At 33.3% G+C, this 18,254-nt stretch overlaps 1 protein-coding gene across 1 annotated transcript in view; it reads left to right on the top strand.

Annotated features, from left to right (window-relative positions):
* Window positions 1–6,593: 6,593 nt before the first annotated feature.
* The window catches only part of LOC145291936 (snake venom 5'-nucleotidase-like), a 177,963-nt gene continuing 166,302 nt past the window's right edge, over window positions 6,594–18,254 (top strand). The window contains exon 1 of the mRNA XM_080137854.1: window positions 6,594–7,242. Within this exon, the coding sequence (XP_079993980.1) occupies window positions 6,736–7,242 (507 nt within the window). The 5' untranslated portion in view covers window positions 6,594–6,735. The remainder of the gene's footprint in view (window positions 7,243–18,254) is intronic.

The following is an 18,254-nucleotide window of genomic DNA, read 5'->3' as shown; positions in this document are numbered from 1 at the left end:
ATATATATATATATATATGTGTGTGTGTGTGTGTGTGTGTGTGTGTGTGTGTGTGTGTGTGTGTGTGTGTGTGTGTGTGTGCGCGCGTGTTATATTTGTAAAGAATAGAGCAATTTCGGTAGAAAATCAAAACTAGGAGAGCTCAATGCGTAGCAGAATATAAATAAAAATTAAGAGAAAAAAAACAAAAACAAAACTAAAAACAAAAACAGACCAACAAAATCGGACTAAGTTTGTTGGTTGTTTTTCGGTTTATATATATATATATATATATATATATATATATATATATATATATATATATAATTGTTTTGACGTTTGCGTAAAGACTAAATTATTATTATACGCACAAGTTACACGAATTAAAACAATTATCCTTTCAATTTTTAATGCAATAAAATCAGTGCGTCCCAAATTACTTGCCTCCCCTCGAGGGCAGATTTAGACACAAGATTAAAAATTTCCTCAGTCAAAAAGGATTAAGTGGGATATCAAAACATTTACTACACTTTGCTCAAAGTCAAAAAGGTCAGATAATTTGGTGATTATGTGTAACTGCGCGATGTCTCATTAAAAAAAAAAAAAAAAGAAAAGAAAGAAAAATCGCGCAAAGATTGATGCGTAAAAAGTTTCCAGCGCCGAGAGGCTGTTTTCCTGCAGCGTTCAAAGACAGGGCGAATAAAAAAAATTCAAATACTGAACGTAAGAATGAATGAATGAATTTGTGAATGAAAGACCAAATTAAAAAAAAAAAAAGAAAAAAAAAGAAAAAATGGCGGTTATGAATGAACAGCAAGAAAAGTCGATCCCTTATTTAGTCTTCTATTAGATAATATTTGACAGAATGTACAACGTAAACTGTTTGTTTTTTACAGCATTTTATAGCGTACCTAATAAATTCGTTTGTGATGTTTCAAGTCGACGTGAGAGGATAATATTAAGTAGTTCATAAAATGTTTTAAATTTTTACTTATATATGAAAAGGTTTCAGAAATAAACAGGCAAAAAAAAAATGTTTTGAAAAACAGAAAAAAGGTCCTGTTTGGCCCACGCGTGTGTTTACATCGCTAGTGCGCGTGTGCGTGTGTACATGATATTCTCTAATACCTATGTGAAAGTTCACAGCATTTAAACAAAACAAACTTCTCCTGTGTAGTAGTAGTAGTAGTATCATTCAGTTTCGGCAGGTGCGTGATGGACGTAGAGTGTTAATGCATACCCTCACTGACAATCGAATTCGCCATCCCAAGTTCGAATCCAGTCGAATCCACCGTGTTCAAAGACACGCTGACATCATCGCAGAAGTACTACGGGTAAAAATAAAATATCGATATCTTGTTCCTTTACGCAAATTAATAACCGTTTCGAGTAAGAAGTGTTTAGATTTTGTTGTAGTTGTTTTGGGTCATTAAATTACCTTAAAAAGAAGTCGACGCACAGGGACACCCAACCGAACCGAACCGCCGGTCTATGCTTGTGTATGGAGTTGTGCGCATTTGGACGAACCAGTCTCAGAGTCTATAGGATAGAGCCAGACATCCGTCTATTGAGCCAGAGTCGGGATGTATAATTCGAAAGTGTGGTTTACGTGCGTATTTATTGTGTTGTAAAAATGTGTAAAGAGGGGGCGGGGTAATAGAGTGATTAGGTAGTGTGTAAGACGGAGGTGATTGAAAAGTGCGTATGTGTGTTTGTGCTTGTTTTTGCGACCTATTATGTTCGTTCAATACACACGCACGCACACACACATACATGCACACACTTATTTATATATATATATATATATATATATATATATATATATATATATATATATATATATATATGGGTGGGTATGTGTGTGTGTGCGTGTGTGTGAGTGTGTGTGTGTGTGCGTGCATGCATGCATACATACTCAAGTGCCGCTAGCTAACAGAATATTTGGTGAGATTATCTATCTATCTATCTCTCTCTCTCTCTCTCTCTCTCTCTATATATATATATATATATATATATATATATATATATATATATACAAACACACATACATATTCAAGAGCCTGTGGCTAAACAAGATATTTGATGAAATTATATATATATATATATATATATATATATATATATATATATATAATTATGATCGGTTATATATCGGAATGGGGAAGGAATCATACCAGCATAATTATATATATATATATATATATATATATATATATATATATATATATATATATATATATATATATATAATTATGATCGGTTATATATCGGAATGGGGAAGGAATCATACCAGCATAATTATATATATATATATATATATATATATATATATATATATATATATATATATATATATATATATATATATATATGGTGCAAGTCTATAAATGGGCCACAACAAATCTTTATACAATAAAAATCTAAAAACAAATCTTTATAATGTACGTACTTGTCACTGCATGAAGATATCATATTCCAAAAATTACGTAAATCGATCAAGTATTTTTTTGTTTATTTAAGAAAATCAAATATCATCGGAAGTTTAATCGAAGATTTGGCACGCGCCATCTTGTTTGAGTGATAACGCCACTAACGACCCCTGGCGGAAATATGTGCCAACAAGGCCAGTACATGCAGACCATCGAATATTTTATCAATCAAGTACATTTTTTTTTTTTTTTAAGAAAATCAAATTTTACGATTTCTCGGGATAATAAATAAATAAATTGACTTCTTTTAATAAAGAGAATGTGAATAACACTAGTTTTTTTTTTTTTGTTCGTCTTTTGTGCCAATATTGTAATCGTTTTTTAAACGTTAATAAATTTATTTTAGTGTCCCCGTACCTTTGGCACATTCAATAAGTTTCCCATTAGAACTCTTTATTTTCGACATAATATTATTTTGTACGCTATCGATTTTCTCCTGATGAGATGATAGCCGAAAGAGCTCTTGAGAAACTTCCGCTTATTATTTTCAAAACTGTATATAAATTCTGTACCTCCAAACACTTGCAAATTACCTTTATTTATTAATAATATATTAATATATATTTATTAAAGTCTGTTTTCAGACGAACAAAAAAAAAACTAGTGTTATTCACATTCTCTTTATTAAAAGAAGTCAATTTATTTATTTATTATCCCTAGAAATCGTAAAATTTGATTTTCTTAAAAAAAAAAAAATGTACTTGATTGATAAAATATCCGATGGTCTGCATGTACTGCCCTTGTTGACCCATATTTCCGCCAGTTAGTGGCGTAATCTCTCAAAGAAGATGGCGCGTGTCAAATCTTCGATTAAACCTCCGATAATATTTGATTTTCTTAAATAAAAAAAAACTACTTGATCGATTTACGTAATTTTTGGAATATGATATCTTCATGCAGTGACAAGTACGTACATTATAAAGAGTTTTTAAAGATTTGTATTGTATAAAAGATTTATTGTGCCCATTTAAAGACTTGCACCATATATATATATATATATATATATATATATATATATATATATATATATATATATATATATAATAACCATAAAAAAAACATAAAAACCTTCACCAAATGGACCAAAAGCGCCCTCTTTGAATCTAACTTTGACCGGACACTTTGAACCCTTACGATTGGAGACAAAATGTCTGAGACCACATCACTCTGAAAAACACATTTAGTATCAGCAGAGGTAAAAATAACTTTTCAAACTCCCATTTTAAAGAAAAACTTTTTACGAAAACATCTGAAGAGAGCACACCCTAAGCTCGAAACGCGTTATAAAAATATTTTAAAATAAAAATATGATGAAAACCTTTAAAAAAAAAACACAATTGTTGATGGCTACACTCTTATATATATATATATATATATATATATATATATATATATATATATATAATTATGCTGGTATGATTCAAATACCTTCCCCATTCCGATATATATATATATATATATATATATATATATATATATATATCATTTCATCAAATAACCTGTTTAGCCACAGGCTCTTGAATATGTATGTGTGTTTGTATATATATATATATATATATATATATATATATATATATATATATATATATATATATTATTTATATAGATAGATAGATAATCTTACCAAATATCCTGTTAGCTAGCGGAACTTGAATATGTATGCATGCATGCACACACACACACACACACACACATACGCACACCTACATATATATATATATATATATATATATATATATATATATATATAAGTGTGTGCATGTATGTGTGTGTGCGTGCGTGTGTATTGAACGAACATAATAGGTCGCAAAAACAAGCACATAAACACACATACGCACTTTTCAATCACCTCCGTCTTACACACTACCTAATCACTCTATTACCCCGCCCCCTCTTTACACATTTTTACAACACAATAAATACGCACGTAAACCACGCTTTCGAATTATACATCCCGACTCTGGCTCAATAGACAGATGTCTGGCTCTATCCTATAGACTCTGAGACTGGTTCGTCCAAATGCGCACAACTCCATACACAAGCATAGACCGGCGGTTGGGTGTCCCTGTGCGTCGACTTCTTTTTAAGGTAATTTAATGACCCAAAACAACTACAACAAAATCTAAACACTTCTTACTCGAAACGGTTATTAATTTGCGTGCGTTCAAAGGAACAAAATATCGATATTTTATTTTTACCCATAGTACTTCTGCGATGATGCCAGCGTGTCTTTGAACACGGTGGATTCGACTGGATTCGAACTTGGGATGGCGAATTCGATTGTCAGTGAGGGTATGCATTAACACTCTACGTCCATCACGCACCTGCCGAAACTGAATGATACTACTACTACCACTACTACTACTACTACACAGGATAAGTTTGTTTTGTTTAAATGCTGTGAACTTTCACATAGGTATTAGAGAATATCATGTTGTACACACGCGCACTAGCGATGTAAACACGCGCGTGGGCCAAACAGGACCTTTTTTCTGTTTTTCAAAACATTTTTTTTTGCCTGTTTATTTCTGAAACCTTTTCATATATAAGTAAAAATTTAAAACATTTTATGAACTACTTAATATTATCCTCTCACATCGACTTGAAACATCACAAACGAATTTATTAGGTACGCTATAAAATGCTGTAAAAAACACAGTTTACGTTGTACATTCTGTCAAATATTATCTAATAGAAGACTAAATAAGGGATCGACTTTTCTTGCTGTTCATTCATAACCTCCATTTTTTCTTTTTTTTTTTCTTTTTTTTTTTTAATTTGGTCTTTCATTCACAAATTCATTCATTCATTCTTACGTTCAGTATTTGAATTTTTTTTATTCGCCCTGTCTTTGAACGCTGCAGGAAAACAGCCTCTCGGCGCTGGAAACTTTTTACGCATCAATCTTTGCGCGATTTTTCTTTCTTTTCTTTTTTTTTTTTTTTAATGAGACATCGCGCAGTTACACATAATCACCAAATTATCTGACCTTTTTGACTTTGAGCAAAGTGTAGTAAATGTTTTGATACCCCACTTAATCCTTTTTGACTGAGGAAATTTTTAATCTTGTGTCTAAATCTGCCCTCGAGGGGAGGCAAGTAATTTGGGACGCACTGATTTTATTGCATTAAAAATTGAAAGGATAATTGTTTTAATTCGTGTAACTTGTGCGTATAATAATAATTTAGTCTTTACGCAAACGTCAAAACAATTATTTCATATATATATATATATATATATATATATATATATATATATATATATATATATATATATATATAAACGAAAAACAACCAACAAACTTAGTCCGATCTTGTTGGTTTGTTTTTAGGGGAATCTCATTTATACTAAGGCAATTAGTATTTTTTCAACTCCCAGAGTGCTATTTTTTGGAGAGCTGATTTTTACCCTACCTTAAATACGACCTTGTGTCACGTTTTGCTCTTTTGAAAAAGCAAAATAAATACAATAACTTAATGAGTGTCTCTTTTAAGGCAGGGTATTTTTGCACGCATTAATTTTAAGGCATTTCTGTCATCACAAAGGGAGGGAGATACACGCTGATTGCAGAAAGGGAGAATTGAGAAACAATAAAAAAAAGAAAGAAAAATGTTTTACAATGACGGAAATTTTAGGACAATTTACACATTAATTTAAGCAAATTAATTCCGACATTATTTTAACAAATCAAGCATTAAATGTAACTTTAAAAAAAAAAAGTCATTTTTTACTTGATATTGAAAACGTCGACTTATCACGCACCGACTAAATTAACTCATTTAATCCAGCTTGGCGTATTACTCGCTCTTACTGGACGCAATAAATAAAACGCTAGATGTGTATACAAATAAATAATTTACTTCCTATATGATATAGTTTTTAATTTTCTCACACTTTCGGTTTTAACCGTTGAACCTCTATCTTTCTAATCTTTTATAAACACCCCGACAGATATATATACAGGCATACAGGCACGCTCGTACGCTTACATATACTCATAAACAAGCAGGCATGCGCTTACATATCAACGTAGGTGCCCAAACATCCACTACTCCTTGTCCGTAGAATACAAACGCTCACTTGTAAAGAAAAAAAAAAAAAATAAGACGCTGTCTTAACAGTAGCAGCTGAAGAGTTAGAAAAAGTACTTGTTACTTTTTTTTTTTTAATTTTTTTTTTTAATTAAGCTGTACAAGTGCAGTAGACCAGGGTGCTATTTTTTTAATTATTATTTTATTTATTTAATATTTTATTTATTTTTATTACCATGCGCTCCTGTTGCGGTGTTAAGACCGTGTCTTTCTCTCCATCATCGAATTACGCACTCGCGAACTCGATTATTTCTGCTCCGATCTTTATTGTTAATAATTTCCGAGGTCGTCTCTCTCGGGGCTTTCTTTCCACACTTTCGCCCTTCCTCCTTCTCCTTTTGTTCCTTCTTGACCAACCGGCCGGTCTTTCCGGAGCACCTTCGCCGGCCTCATGGACACACTCCAAGGACTATTCCCTGACCGTCTTACACACAAACGATATGCATGCCCGCTTCGAGCAGATCAACAAATACAGTGCTGTATGCAAGCCGGACGACGAGGCCGAACAGAAGTGCTACGGGGGTATCGCCCGCATCAAGACTCAAGTCGATCATATACGAGCCCGGGATCCGAATGTCGTGTTTCTCGACGCAGGGGATCAATACCAGGGCACGATGTGGTTCTACGAGTTCGGAGGGAATATTACCGCCCACTTCATGAATTTGTTGAACTACGATGCAATGGTAAGTAATTTCAGTAATGTTTAAAGATCGCGGTCATAGTAGAACGCGAGGAAAATCCTATATAGTTATTAGAAATTATGGTACTAGTGCACTTATTGATCTGTGCTGAAATAATAACGTTATTATTTAGAAAGCCATTCTTAACATGGGGAGGGGAGGGTGTTTTGTAGTTATTCTGTACTTTAACTTCACAATTTAATAATAACAGACATCATAAAACTTTAATTAAACTTGAAAATACTATTTTAAAAATAGCGCGGATCAATAAGTGCATTAGCATCGAAATTATTTTATGCTATTTAAAATTTTTGTTTTTAAATATTATTAATTTATGTTATTACTAACAGGTGGCCCGGCGTTTCCTGGTCGTAAAATACGCTTAAATATGATATTTTAATGTATACAGATTTCGTATTTACTATTACTAACATTTCAAGCGGTTTTTTTTCCTTCTCAATTTTACATGCATATTACAAACTGGATTTTAAAGTGAAAAATGATTCGTCATTATTAAAAAAAAAAAAAAAAAAAAAAAAAAAAAAAACAATAACATTTTTCATGCCTATATAGAAACTTTCTCGCATTTTTCGTTGACCGCAACCTTTAAACAGTACGGTTTCTTTTTTTTACTCTTATATTAAATATATCGGTACTAGTGCAGAGAGTGACCGGACGTACATAATAACGTTATTATTTAAAAAGCCATTCTTAATAGGGGTAGGGGAGAGTGTTTTGTACCTATTCTATACTTCAACCTTACAATTGAATAAAAAAAAAACATATAAAACTTTAATTAAACTTGGAAATACGATTTAAAAAATAGCGCGGATCACTCTCTGCATTAGAACCAATATATCAAAACAAACTTTCCGTTATTTATTTATTTTTTTTAACCAAGCGAAAAGAATTCGGTAAACTTGTTCATTAACACTCTCCGTTAATCAAACACCATTCTAAGATTTTACTTTTTCAGGCGATTGCGTATGAACACTTTAAAAAAAGCAATCAATTAATCTAGAATTTTAAGTAGGAGATCAGTTTCATATATTAAATTAAGGTACTTGCGCAGAATAGGACGGTGCTGACATATCCACGTTATTTAGAAACCAATTCTTTGCATGGAAGGAGCGTTATGTAACCGTTCTCTACTTTTATTGTACAGTTTAATACCGTAAAAATTGAATTTAACTTGAAAATCACATCTAAAAATAACGCGGTCCGCATTCCGTATTCCGCATGAATACGAAATTAATATAAAATACTCCTTCATTTCCTGATAATTCAAACTAACAACTTGCTTTTACCACTAACCCTAAGTCCAAGTTGCAATATCGTAAAACCTCACATAATCGCTTAAGAAGTAGATCTCCGCTAAAAAATAAAACAAAAAAAAAAAAAAACGAAAGAAAACTACACAAAAAAAGAGGTCAATTAACCTATAACGTTAGAATTGCCGTGAAATGGAATATTACTTTATGCTAAATGTATTTAAAAAATTGATTCTCCATTCTAAATTCTTTTTTTTATTGTCAAGTTTTTAATCGCCTAAAAAAAAAAAAAAACATGACATAGAATCTCAATTTTTAGGGGTATTTAGCGGAGGGCATTAATTTATAATATCACAATTACTATTTTTTATATTTGATTTCATAATATATATGACGCTAAGCATTTAATTTTTACGGCATATCAATCGGTCCAATTGTATCTTTGGGTTGCTGGTTGGTTATTGAGTTTTACGGCATATTAACAGTCGTTGGGTAATTTTATGTTGAAAATGTATGTTTTGTGAACGGAACGACTGGTCTGTATGTTAATTTGTTTGGCAGGTGTATATATTAGGTAAACAATCTCTAAACGATATGTTCTATTTAAGCCATAAATGGAGCCCTCACAATTATTATCATTCGAATTTAAGGGTTTGCTTTTCACACAAGTCATCATTACATTCAGCACCATCTTGGGATTTCTCGTCGAACAGTGTTGGCGGCATCCCACAGGTTCACACCCAAACACGCTTCACTCAGAGGGCAATCCGTGCGCGATAGTCTGCGCTTTGGCACCGCAGTGACACCGAGCGCCATGTACATAACCCTACTTGTGCAGATGATCTCGGGTTATCCACTTTTTCTTGGAGAGTTCAGAGCCTGCTGGGATGTCTTCTTTCGGTGCCGGAGGAGCCTGTGAGGATGTTTGTAATAGTCAATATGTCAGCGCAGCAGGGACACCGAACGTCTTGTACATATCCCTAGTTGTGCAGATGGTCCCATATTTTGGCAAACTTAGAAAGGGATCGGTTGAGTGTTACCCACTTATTACGGGGGAGTTCAGAGCCTTCTGGGAAGTTTTCTTAACCTCCTGTTCAAACTAGTCTGTCCAAAACAATTCTTAGGGATTGAAAGTGATATATTTTTTTAAATATTTGATTACCACTTAAGGTAAAGGTTTGTTTCTGATTGAGATATATTGACGACTAGCGAGGGCGGTGGGTTTCGGCGTTGCCCGGTCGCAAAAAATAATGTGACAACGGGGTCAGGGCGGCATTGCCCGATCGTAAAAAATAAAGAAAAAAAAACGGGATTTGAGAGCCATCAGTCAGAAGCGAAACCAAAAGGAGATAAAATGCTGCCTGCTGGGCGCGAACCCGCATAACTTAAGTTAGTAAGGGAACGTGTTATCGATGAGATCACAAAAGAACAAAACGACTTTTCGCGCATAGCATCGAAAGCAGGGTTTTTATCTAAACACCTTCAAACAAAGCGACATTTTTACACGAAATAATTAACGATTTTTTTTCAACCTTTCGATATTATGTGTCCGAGAGATCGATGTTTCTAAAGATACCGTATTGGTGCCCGTAAGATGTGGATGACAAAAGCTTTTAGCGGACATACAAACACACACATTTGCCATTTATATAATAGACTAGCGGGGCTACCCGGCGTTGCTCGGGGTTGTATAAACAATGAGAAAATTGAATTTTGTTTTGTGATATATTTGTTATTCTTATGAGAGAGGAATTTTGTATGTTTATGTATCATTTGTTATTTCGAACAAAAGAATATTTTACCTACATATGACGGGTATTACACATATGAAATAATTGTATCTTACCTAGGGTAGGCCATTTATAGCATGTATATGAAAGTACGGGTAATATACAACACATTTATCTCATCAAATCCAAGCGATGCCAGGTATTTTACTAATATATATTCTCACCTATTTCATTCAATCCCGGGCAACGCTGGGTGTTTTGCTAGTATATATCTCAATCAATCTCATTAAACCCTAGGTGACGCAAGGTATTCTGTTAGTATATATTTCAATCAGTCTAATTCAATCCAATGCAACGCCAATATTCTGCTAGTATATATTTGCATCTATCTCATTGCATCCCAGGCGACCGTGTATTCTGCTTGCATACATTTGCATGTATCACATTGAATCCAGGGTGACCCCGAGTAATCTGTAAGTATTACTGTGGACGTATCTCGTTAAATCCCATAATTCTTGGATTGTTACAAATTTCGACAATTTAGCCCACATTATCGCTCACCTGTCTAAAATAATAACTTTGAGACATTGTCTTGGCTGGTTTTTCATTACAAACACATCATCCAAATAACTCACATTTCATCATTTTTTATAATTTTTGGATATGTTTCTAATTTCAACAACCATGTACATGGTTTAACTTACATTATCGCCGCCACTCTTACTAAAATAAAAACTTTGATACATAGGCTATGGTATGTTACTAATTTCGACTATCACTTTTCATGAGCAAATCCACATTATCGCCCCCTATAAATATTATGTTTTATATGCGTATATATATTATGTTTTATATGTGTATATATAAGCATATATAATTATATATTATACTAGCACGGGTTCCCGACGTTGCCCGGGTGTTTGGAGGTGTATCCTGAGCACAAAAAAAAACAAGCAATAAACGATCAATTTTTGTAACTTTGACTCCTTAAAATTTATTATTTTGGGCTCAAATTAAGTTATTAAGTTTGATCCATGTCCAAGTAATTTATATCTAAAATATCAAGTGTTTAGATCCAAAATCGTCGCAGGAGTTTGGTAGAGTTCTCAAAGGTCGAATTTGTGAACTTTGACCCCTTAATAGCCAAATTTCTGGCTGAAAACCGATCACATCGATTTTCCCAAATCTCAGAACCATGTATATCTAATTTCGAGTCTGTAGACTGAAAATTAACAGAGTTATTGCGAAGGAAAATGTACCCAGACACACAGACACGTTCACTTTTATATATATACTAGCAATGGGTGCCCGGCGTTGCCTGGGTGTTTGGAGGTGTATGCTGAGCAAACAAAAAAACAAAAAAAAACAACAACAAAAAAAACGGTAATTTTTTTTTAACTGTGACCTATATTATGACCCCTTAAAATTTATTGTTTGGGGCCCAAATTAAGTTATTAAGTTAGATCCATGTCCAAGGAACTTATATCTAAAATGTCAAGTGTTTAGACCCAAAATTGTCTGAGGAGTTTGGTAGAGTTCTCAAAGTTTAAAAAATTGACCACTTTTTTTTTCTTTTCTTTTTTTCTTTTTTTTTTTTGCTCAACATACACCTCTAAACACCCGGGCAACGCCGGGCTGAAATGCTAATATATATATATATATGTTGATGTTCATGCCTATAAGGCATATTGCAACTTGGACATGAGAAACTACGATTTAAGAACGTGTCTAGCAGGAAACCGAAATGTCTGTTCACAAAACATTAAACTACTGTAAGTTTTTACAGTTCGGAAAGCATGAAAAAATTTCAAAGAAGCTATTAGATTAAAAAGCACCCCGGCATCAGTGAAGGAGTGAGATTTTGCTGCTTGTCGAGTTAGTCGGGGGTATGTACGTCAAGGGCGCACAAGTGCTACAAGTTCTTCAGAGTACATTCAATTCAAATACTTTTAAAAACAAATGCGGAGATTCTACATACAGATAGTTGATAGTGTAGTACTTAAGGAAACTTAGACTCTTTTTTTTTTGGACACTAGTCTAAATTGGGGGAGACTAGTGGTAGATGTACCAGCTCATATGTGGCAACAATACCCCATGTATGGGTGAATTGTGGTTTTGTAAATACATAAGATGCTGTCTGAGGTGAATATATGTCTTGCATGGTAGAGAGAGCCCACCTTTGTGGCCGTGTACCTCTAACCGTCCTTAATATATTTGTTTCAATTTATAATTCCTGTAAATGGTAGGCTGAAGAGTTTAAAAGATGTGCTCACGGGTAGGGTGTTATTTGTCAAGGCGAATATTGGTTAAGGAGGGTTTTGTAGTCGTTAGAAGAAAGAAGTTTCTTTTTAATAGAATTAATGTCACAATCCACTTACGGTCCCAACTTGAATGCCTACAAGTCACTATCCTCGAGTGTCTAAGGTCTTTCTGTATAGGGGTTTCCCTAGAAGTAAACCCTACCCAAATATTCAAAATCACATCTGCTGCCTCACTATGGCTAAGTTACATAACTTACGAGAAAAGGTGCATTTTCTCCAAGTGATGTTGCCTCAAGTAATAGCATGAAGCTGGATACTCCACCAGAATAGATGAATTCTTGTCTTGAATTCAGTAAGACCAGAAGACCAAAACGATATATTATATATATAAATCCGTAATCCTGTTTGTCTGTTTGTTTGTTTGTTTGTTCACAATTTGATTAATATATAGAAAACTTCCTGCTGAAAACGGTTATCTATATAAATTTTATTTACGATAAGATTTTCTATATAAATAAATAGCATCACGATCAATATATATATATACACTTTATTGAAGGCAATGTACATAATAGAACTAATCTAATTTGCATATTATATTAAAGAAAATCTTTTTAAATAATTCGCTCAATTAAAATTACTGATTATCGTAATGTAATTGATGTAATTGTTCTATTTAAGAGTATTATTTAAAGTTAATTTATTTAAATTATTTTAATTCAAGTTATTTTGTACTATTTGCTAAACTGGCACATTTTAAGTAATTTTCACTGATATTTCACTTCCGGTTATGAACGGATATAGTTTTTAACCAAATCGAGAGATATGGTGATAAAATGATTTGTTTTAATTATTTATTTTCTATAAATGTAAAAGTTACAAATATTGATAAAAAAAATAATTAGGCTAAGGATGATTTTATTTTTCGACGAAATATTTTAAATCGTTAGCCCTCTATTAAAGTCTCGGCTATAAATGTCGATTCATTGTAAGGTGTGAGCACGTTTACCAAAAGGTTAAAATTATTTCCTACGGACGATTTTAAAATCATTTTTCAAGTATTCACTTGACTGTCTGAATTTTATTATCCTTTCCATAATACTTTGAAAAAGAAACAAGGTAAAGTAATGCTTTTTTATATCAGATATATTCCTACGCGTTTTTTTTTTTTTCACTTTTTTTTTCTTCATTTTTTTTTCTTCGATTTTCTTTTGAGAAAGATCTTATGTTTTCCTGTCTGGGTAATTGATTTAGTTGATAATATATATTTGTGTGGGGGAGTTTCGACGTAATTATGTTTTTTTTTTCGGTGTGAAGGGGGTGTCGCATTATGTCTCAGCGTCACTCTAAGAAAAAATAATTGCAGAAGTACAAAAATGCGGGTGTTTTTATCTGTTTAGTACTTCTGCGAACCGTGCTATTTTTTTAGATATGATTTACAAGTGTAATTCAATTTTTGCCGTATCTTTTGTTTATTAAATTTTTATGTGAAAGTCCTTCCTCTATTAAAAATGGGGCACTTTTTATATACACAACCAAGCATAGTTTATCCGCAAAAATCCTAATTTACATTTTTGGAAGCAACACAAACTGAAAACGGACCTGTACAGTTTTTTTTTCTACGTAATGTAGAACTTTCGTTTACATTTTTACCAGTGGTACAAGAAATGTCGTTTACCCAGAAGTTTTGGTTTCGAACCTGTAATTACATAACTATTAAAAGAATGCCAATTAGTATTGTGTAATACAAATATATCCGTAGCAAAGCTCGGTAAATCGGCTAGTATATATATATATATATATATATATATATATATATATATATATATATATATATATGTGTGTGTAAATGGTTAATTGGGAAGAGGAAATTTATGTTCTCAATTTCTTTACTAACTCAGTGACGAACTTTATTGGAACATTCGCATATATATGTATCTCATGAAGTTTAAGTGTTAGCCCCTGGTAGTGGGCCCTCTTGATTTCTGATTGAAGTAAAATAAAACAAAAACAAACAGTCATTTTCTAGGGTTTCTGCTATTGTCTTTGATATATGTATATTCGTTTGCCTTTCATGTCTATTACAGAAAAATAGTGTCATGAGCAACTATATCTGATACACAATTTAATCAGGGAAGTCATTTATACAAAACAGGAATATTAAAATGTCCAAGAATCGACGCCTGCGACACACCTGTATTAATACTAATGTTTGTATATGTACAGGGTGTTTCAAAAGTCTTGGGCACATTTTGACATTAAATATCTTGAGAATTATTTAGGATATAAAAACGTATCTGGTATATTCAGAAAACTCGGAATCTCAAGTTCTTCATGGAATGTTCACAGATGTTCAATGAAAGAACTATTGCTCCAACGACACACAGCAAGCTGATAGTCCAATTCTTACCAAACGCATCACAGCATTGCGTTGACAATGGTTGCAACAGCTTCTGCTATTCGGGCCTTCAGCTCATCCATGTCTCTTGGAATAGGAGGCACATAGATCAGTTCTTTTACAAATCCCCCCCCCCAAAAAAAATTGCAGGATGTGAGATCTTTTTTTGCGAAATGCACGTTGCATAAGTGTCCATGATTCAGTTTTTGCAAATTTAAGCACACAAAATGCCTTTTCTGATTGCGTGAACGCCATTACTGAATCTGTAAAGAATGAAAAAAATCAATAGACTTACAAAACAAATTAACGCATTTAGCTTTAAAATGACACCACTTTAATCTTATTACCATTCATAGTTAAGCAAATGCAAGAACTTGAAATGTGTCCAAGACTTTTGGAACACCCTGTATATCGCTATCGAGGATAATCTAGATCCTTTTCTTGTCTAGTAAGGATAGGATTATGTTGTTCAGAAATACCATAGGATTTAATTCTCTTCCAAAGCTCTTCCGGTCAGACCATGTCAAAGGCTTTGAGTGTATCTAAGGCTACAGCCGTAGCCCCCACCCCACCCCACCCTGTCTTATCTAGTGCATGGTATAATCGTCAGAAATCACGATTAAAATATATGTACTAAAACAAGTTTGCCTAAATCCATATCGTTGATCAAAAAGAAGATTAGCATTTACAAGATGGCGAACACGTGGTTGATTGTTTAAGGACTCAAGGATTGTTGCGAAGAGAGACAGTAGACTGATGGGGCAATAATTGAGCAGACCAGTTCTTTCTCCAGAATTCTTGGATATTGATAAAGCAGAGACATTTTTCTAGCTATGAGTGATGCAAGCTTCTGTTAGATAATATATTCATATATATATATAGAGAGATAGATAGATAGATAGATAGATAGATAGATAGATAGATAGCTATAGATAGATATAGATATCTATTCCTCATTACTTTCAGCCGTGATTCCCACAGAGACTGAAGTAGTTATTCAGGGACAGATGAAATTCTTGCGCCCTGTAAGCTGATTGGTCAGTCTGTAACCAAATCACCTTGCAGGGACAGTTCTCCACGACAGAAAATATGTTTTTACTTATTATTCCTACAATTTTAACAATGATTTGATCTTCTATTCGTAATTAAGGTTCAGCCGGGTTTGACTTTGTTTTGTTGTGCGGCCTATCAACCCATTTCAAATCAGTTAATGTAGAATTTAGTCATTTGGCTAAGGTTTTAACTGCTAAAAACAAAACAAAAATAAATACAAACGAAAACCATAACCACTCGACTAATTACAACCACCATGTATGGTTTTCCCCACTCTCTACATGGGCCTAAATGTAAACATAGATTCCATGAACAAAGCTTATTTCCCAGAACTTTCCGCCTTTGGAACACTGTTCCGATGGCATGCTTCCCTGCTAAATACAACATGGTGACATTCAAACCCACCTGACTACAACTTGGATATCTTCAAGTCCAACGTTAACAAATTCCTAATGAACCGCCCTCTTAAGTAAACACTTCATTAAATCTCCATACTAACGTACTGTACCTGCATAACCCTTATCCCTGAGTGGCTTTCGGGCCTTGATAAGTGGTGACGACCGTGTAAAAAAAAAATTCAAATTTAATGTAAACAAGTTCCTGTAAAGTCGTCCTCATAAATAATCACATTCTAAAAAAAGTATAAAAAAAAAACGTTATTATATTTTCAAAATGGATCGATTAGAGTTAGGCATGTTTTCTTTGGGTTTTTTTTTTTTTTTCAGTCGAAAAAAAAAAGAGAAGGATAAAAACTTTGAAGATATAAGAGAAAAGGACAGAGAAAAAAATGTTCGGACATTTATTTTGGTTTCAAGTGTTTCTTACTAACTCCACCCTGCGTAATAATTTAAAGAGTATTAAACGTGAATCTTGGATTTACTTTCGGCGGTCTCATTTGTCTCGCTTCCCTTATTTAATCCTTTAGTCCTCATATTCCATGAGCAATGTTTCTGACAAAGAGACAAGTGTTGCTATTTTCTGAGTCGGAGTCTATTTCATCTTTGGCAAGTTTTGGACCTTGAAGTAGTAATTTTTTAGATCCTTACACAAGTGGCTTCATGCCTTGTCTGCAGCTATTTCCATTAAAACGATGTATATAGAATTACAGTCAGTATTGAAGATCTCACTTTAAGGCATCTAAAAAATGTTATTGCACGACTTATTTATTACTGGAAGTTTTGGAAATCGAATTCCAATTCAATGCTTTAACCAATGGCGGCCATATTTGGTTTTCTTGTACGAAAAAATAATTATACTGTTTACAAACATTTGTGCCGCCAAAACAAAGACACGCATTTAACACACACACAGCACACATACACATATAAAATACACGCACACACACATTAAACGCACACACAAACACATTAAGCGTACACACACGTCCAACACGCATTACAAACACATTAAACGCACGCACACACACACGTACACACACACACATCAAACATACACACACACGCGCGCGCACAAATGCGCATACATGCACGCACACAGTAAGCGCACGCACACACGTTAAGCACAAACACACACATCAAACATAAACATGCACACGCACATAAAACACACTCACACATAAACGCACACACGCACATTAAACACACAGAAAGACGCAACAAGTTTTAGCAAAATTTGACGAATTTAGAAGCTAAACGGCGAGCTCCTTCGGTTTACGTATGAATCTTTACTTTTTAAGCCTAAAAGCCACTCGAGGATAAATGTTAACTGACACTGTCAATTTAACGTCCAAAAATATTACGAGCGGATTGAAAAATGGTAAGTTAAATGAATAAGGTGTGATTAATTACGGAGACAATTTATGACAAGTTGGCATTAAATTTTAAGACAATGGTGTAGTTTGAAGGGAAGCAGTCCCATAGTAATGTATTCAATAGATGGGTAGGCCTTGGAAAGAAACTGTGTTCATGAAAATTCTACATGGCACTACTAGATACGCTGAGAAAGTATTGAAAGTTTCATTTTTAGTTGTAGTAAGAAGACGAGTTCTTGGTGTGAATGTTTTATGGAAATAATGATAAAGTAAAGAAAGTGTAGAGAACAAAAGTGGTATTTTCTCATTAGAATGTGAAGCCGATTTTGTAGACATATGTGTCTATAATATAGTTATAACATTATAACAAAGTGTCAGAAATAAAATCGGTCATGCCGTGTAGATATTTGTGAAAATTATTTTCAATATATTTTTATATACCTTAACAATTATAAAACTATGCGGACCGTCTGAACATCCTTGCTTGCTTGAATCTTGTATATCTATTTATATAATTATACAAAAATCTTT

Source organism: Euprymna scolopes, chromosome 13 (genome assembly GCF_053919585.1).
Source record: "Euprymna scolopes isolate OS-2025 chromosome 13, ASM5391958v1, whole genome shotgun sequence".
NCBI lineage: Eukaryota > Metazoa > Mollusca > Cephalopoda > Sepiida > Sepiolidae > Euprymna > Euprymna scolopes.
This window is presented reverse-complemented; position numbering and strand designations above follow the sequence as displayed.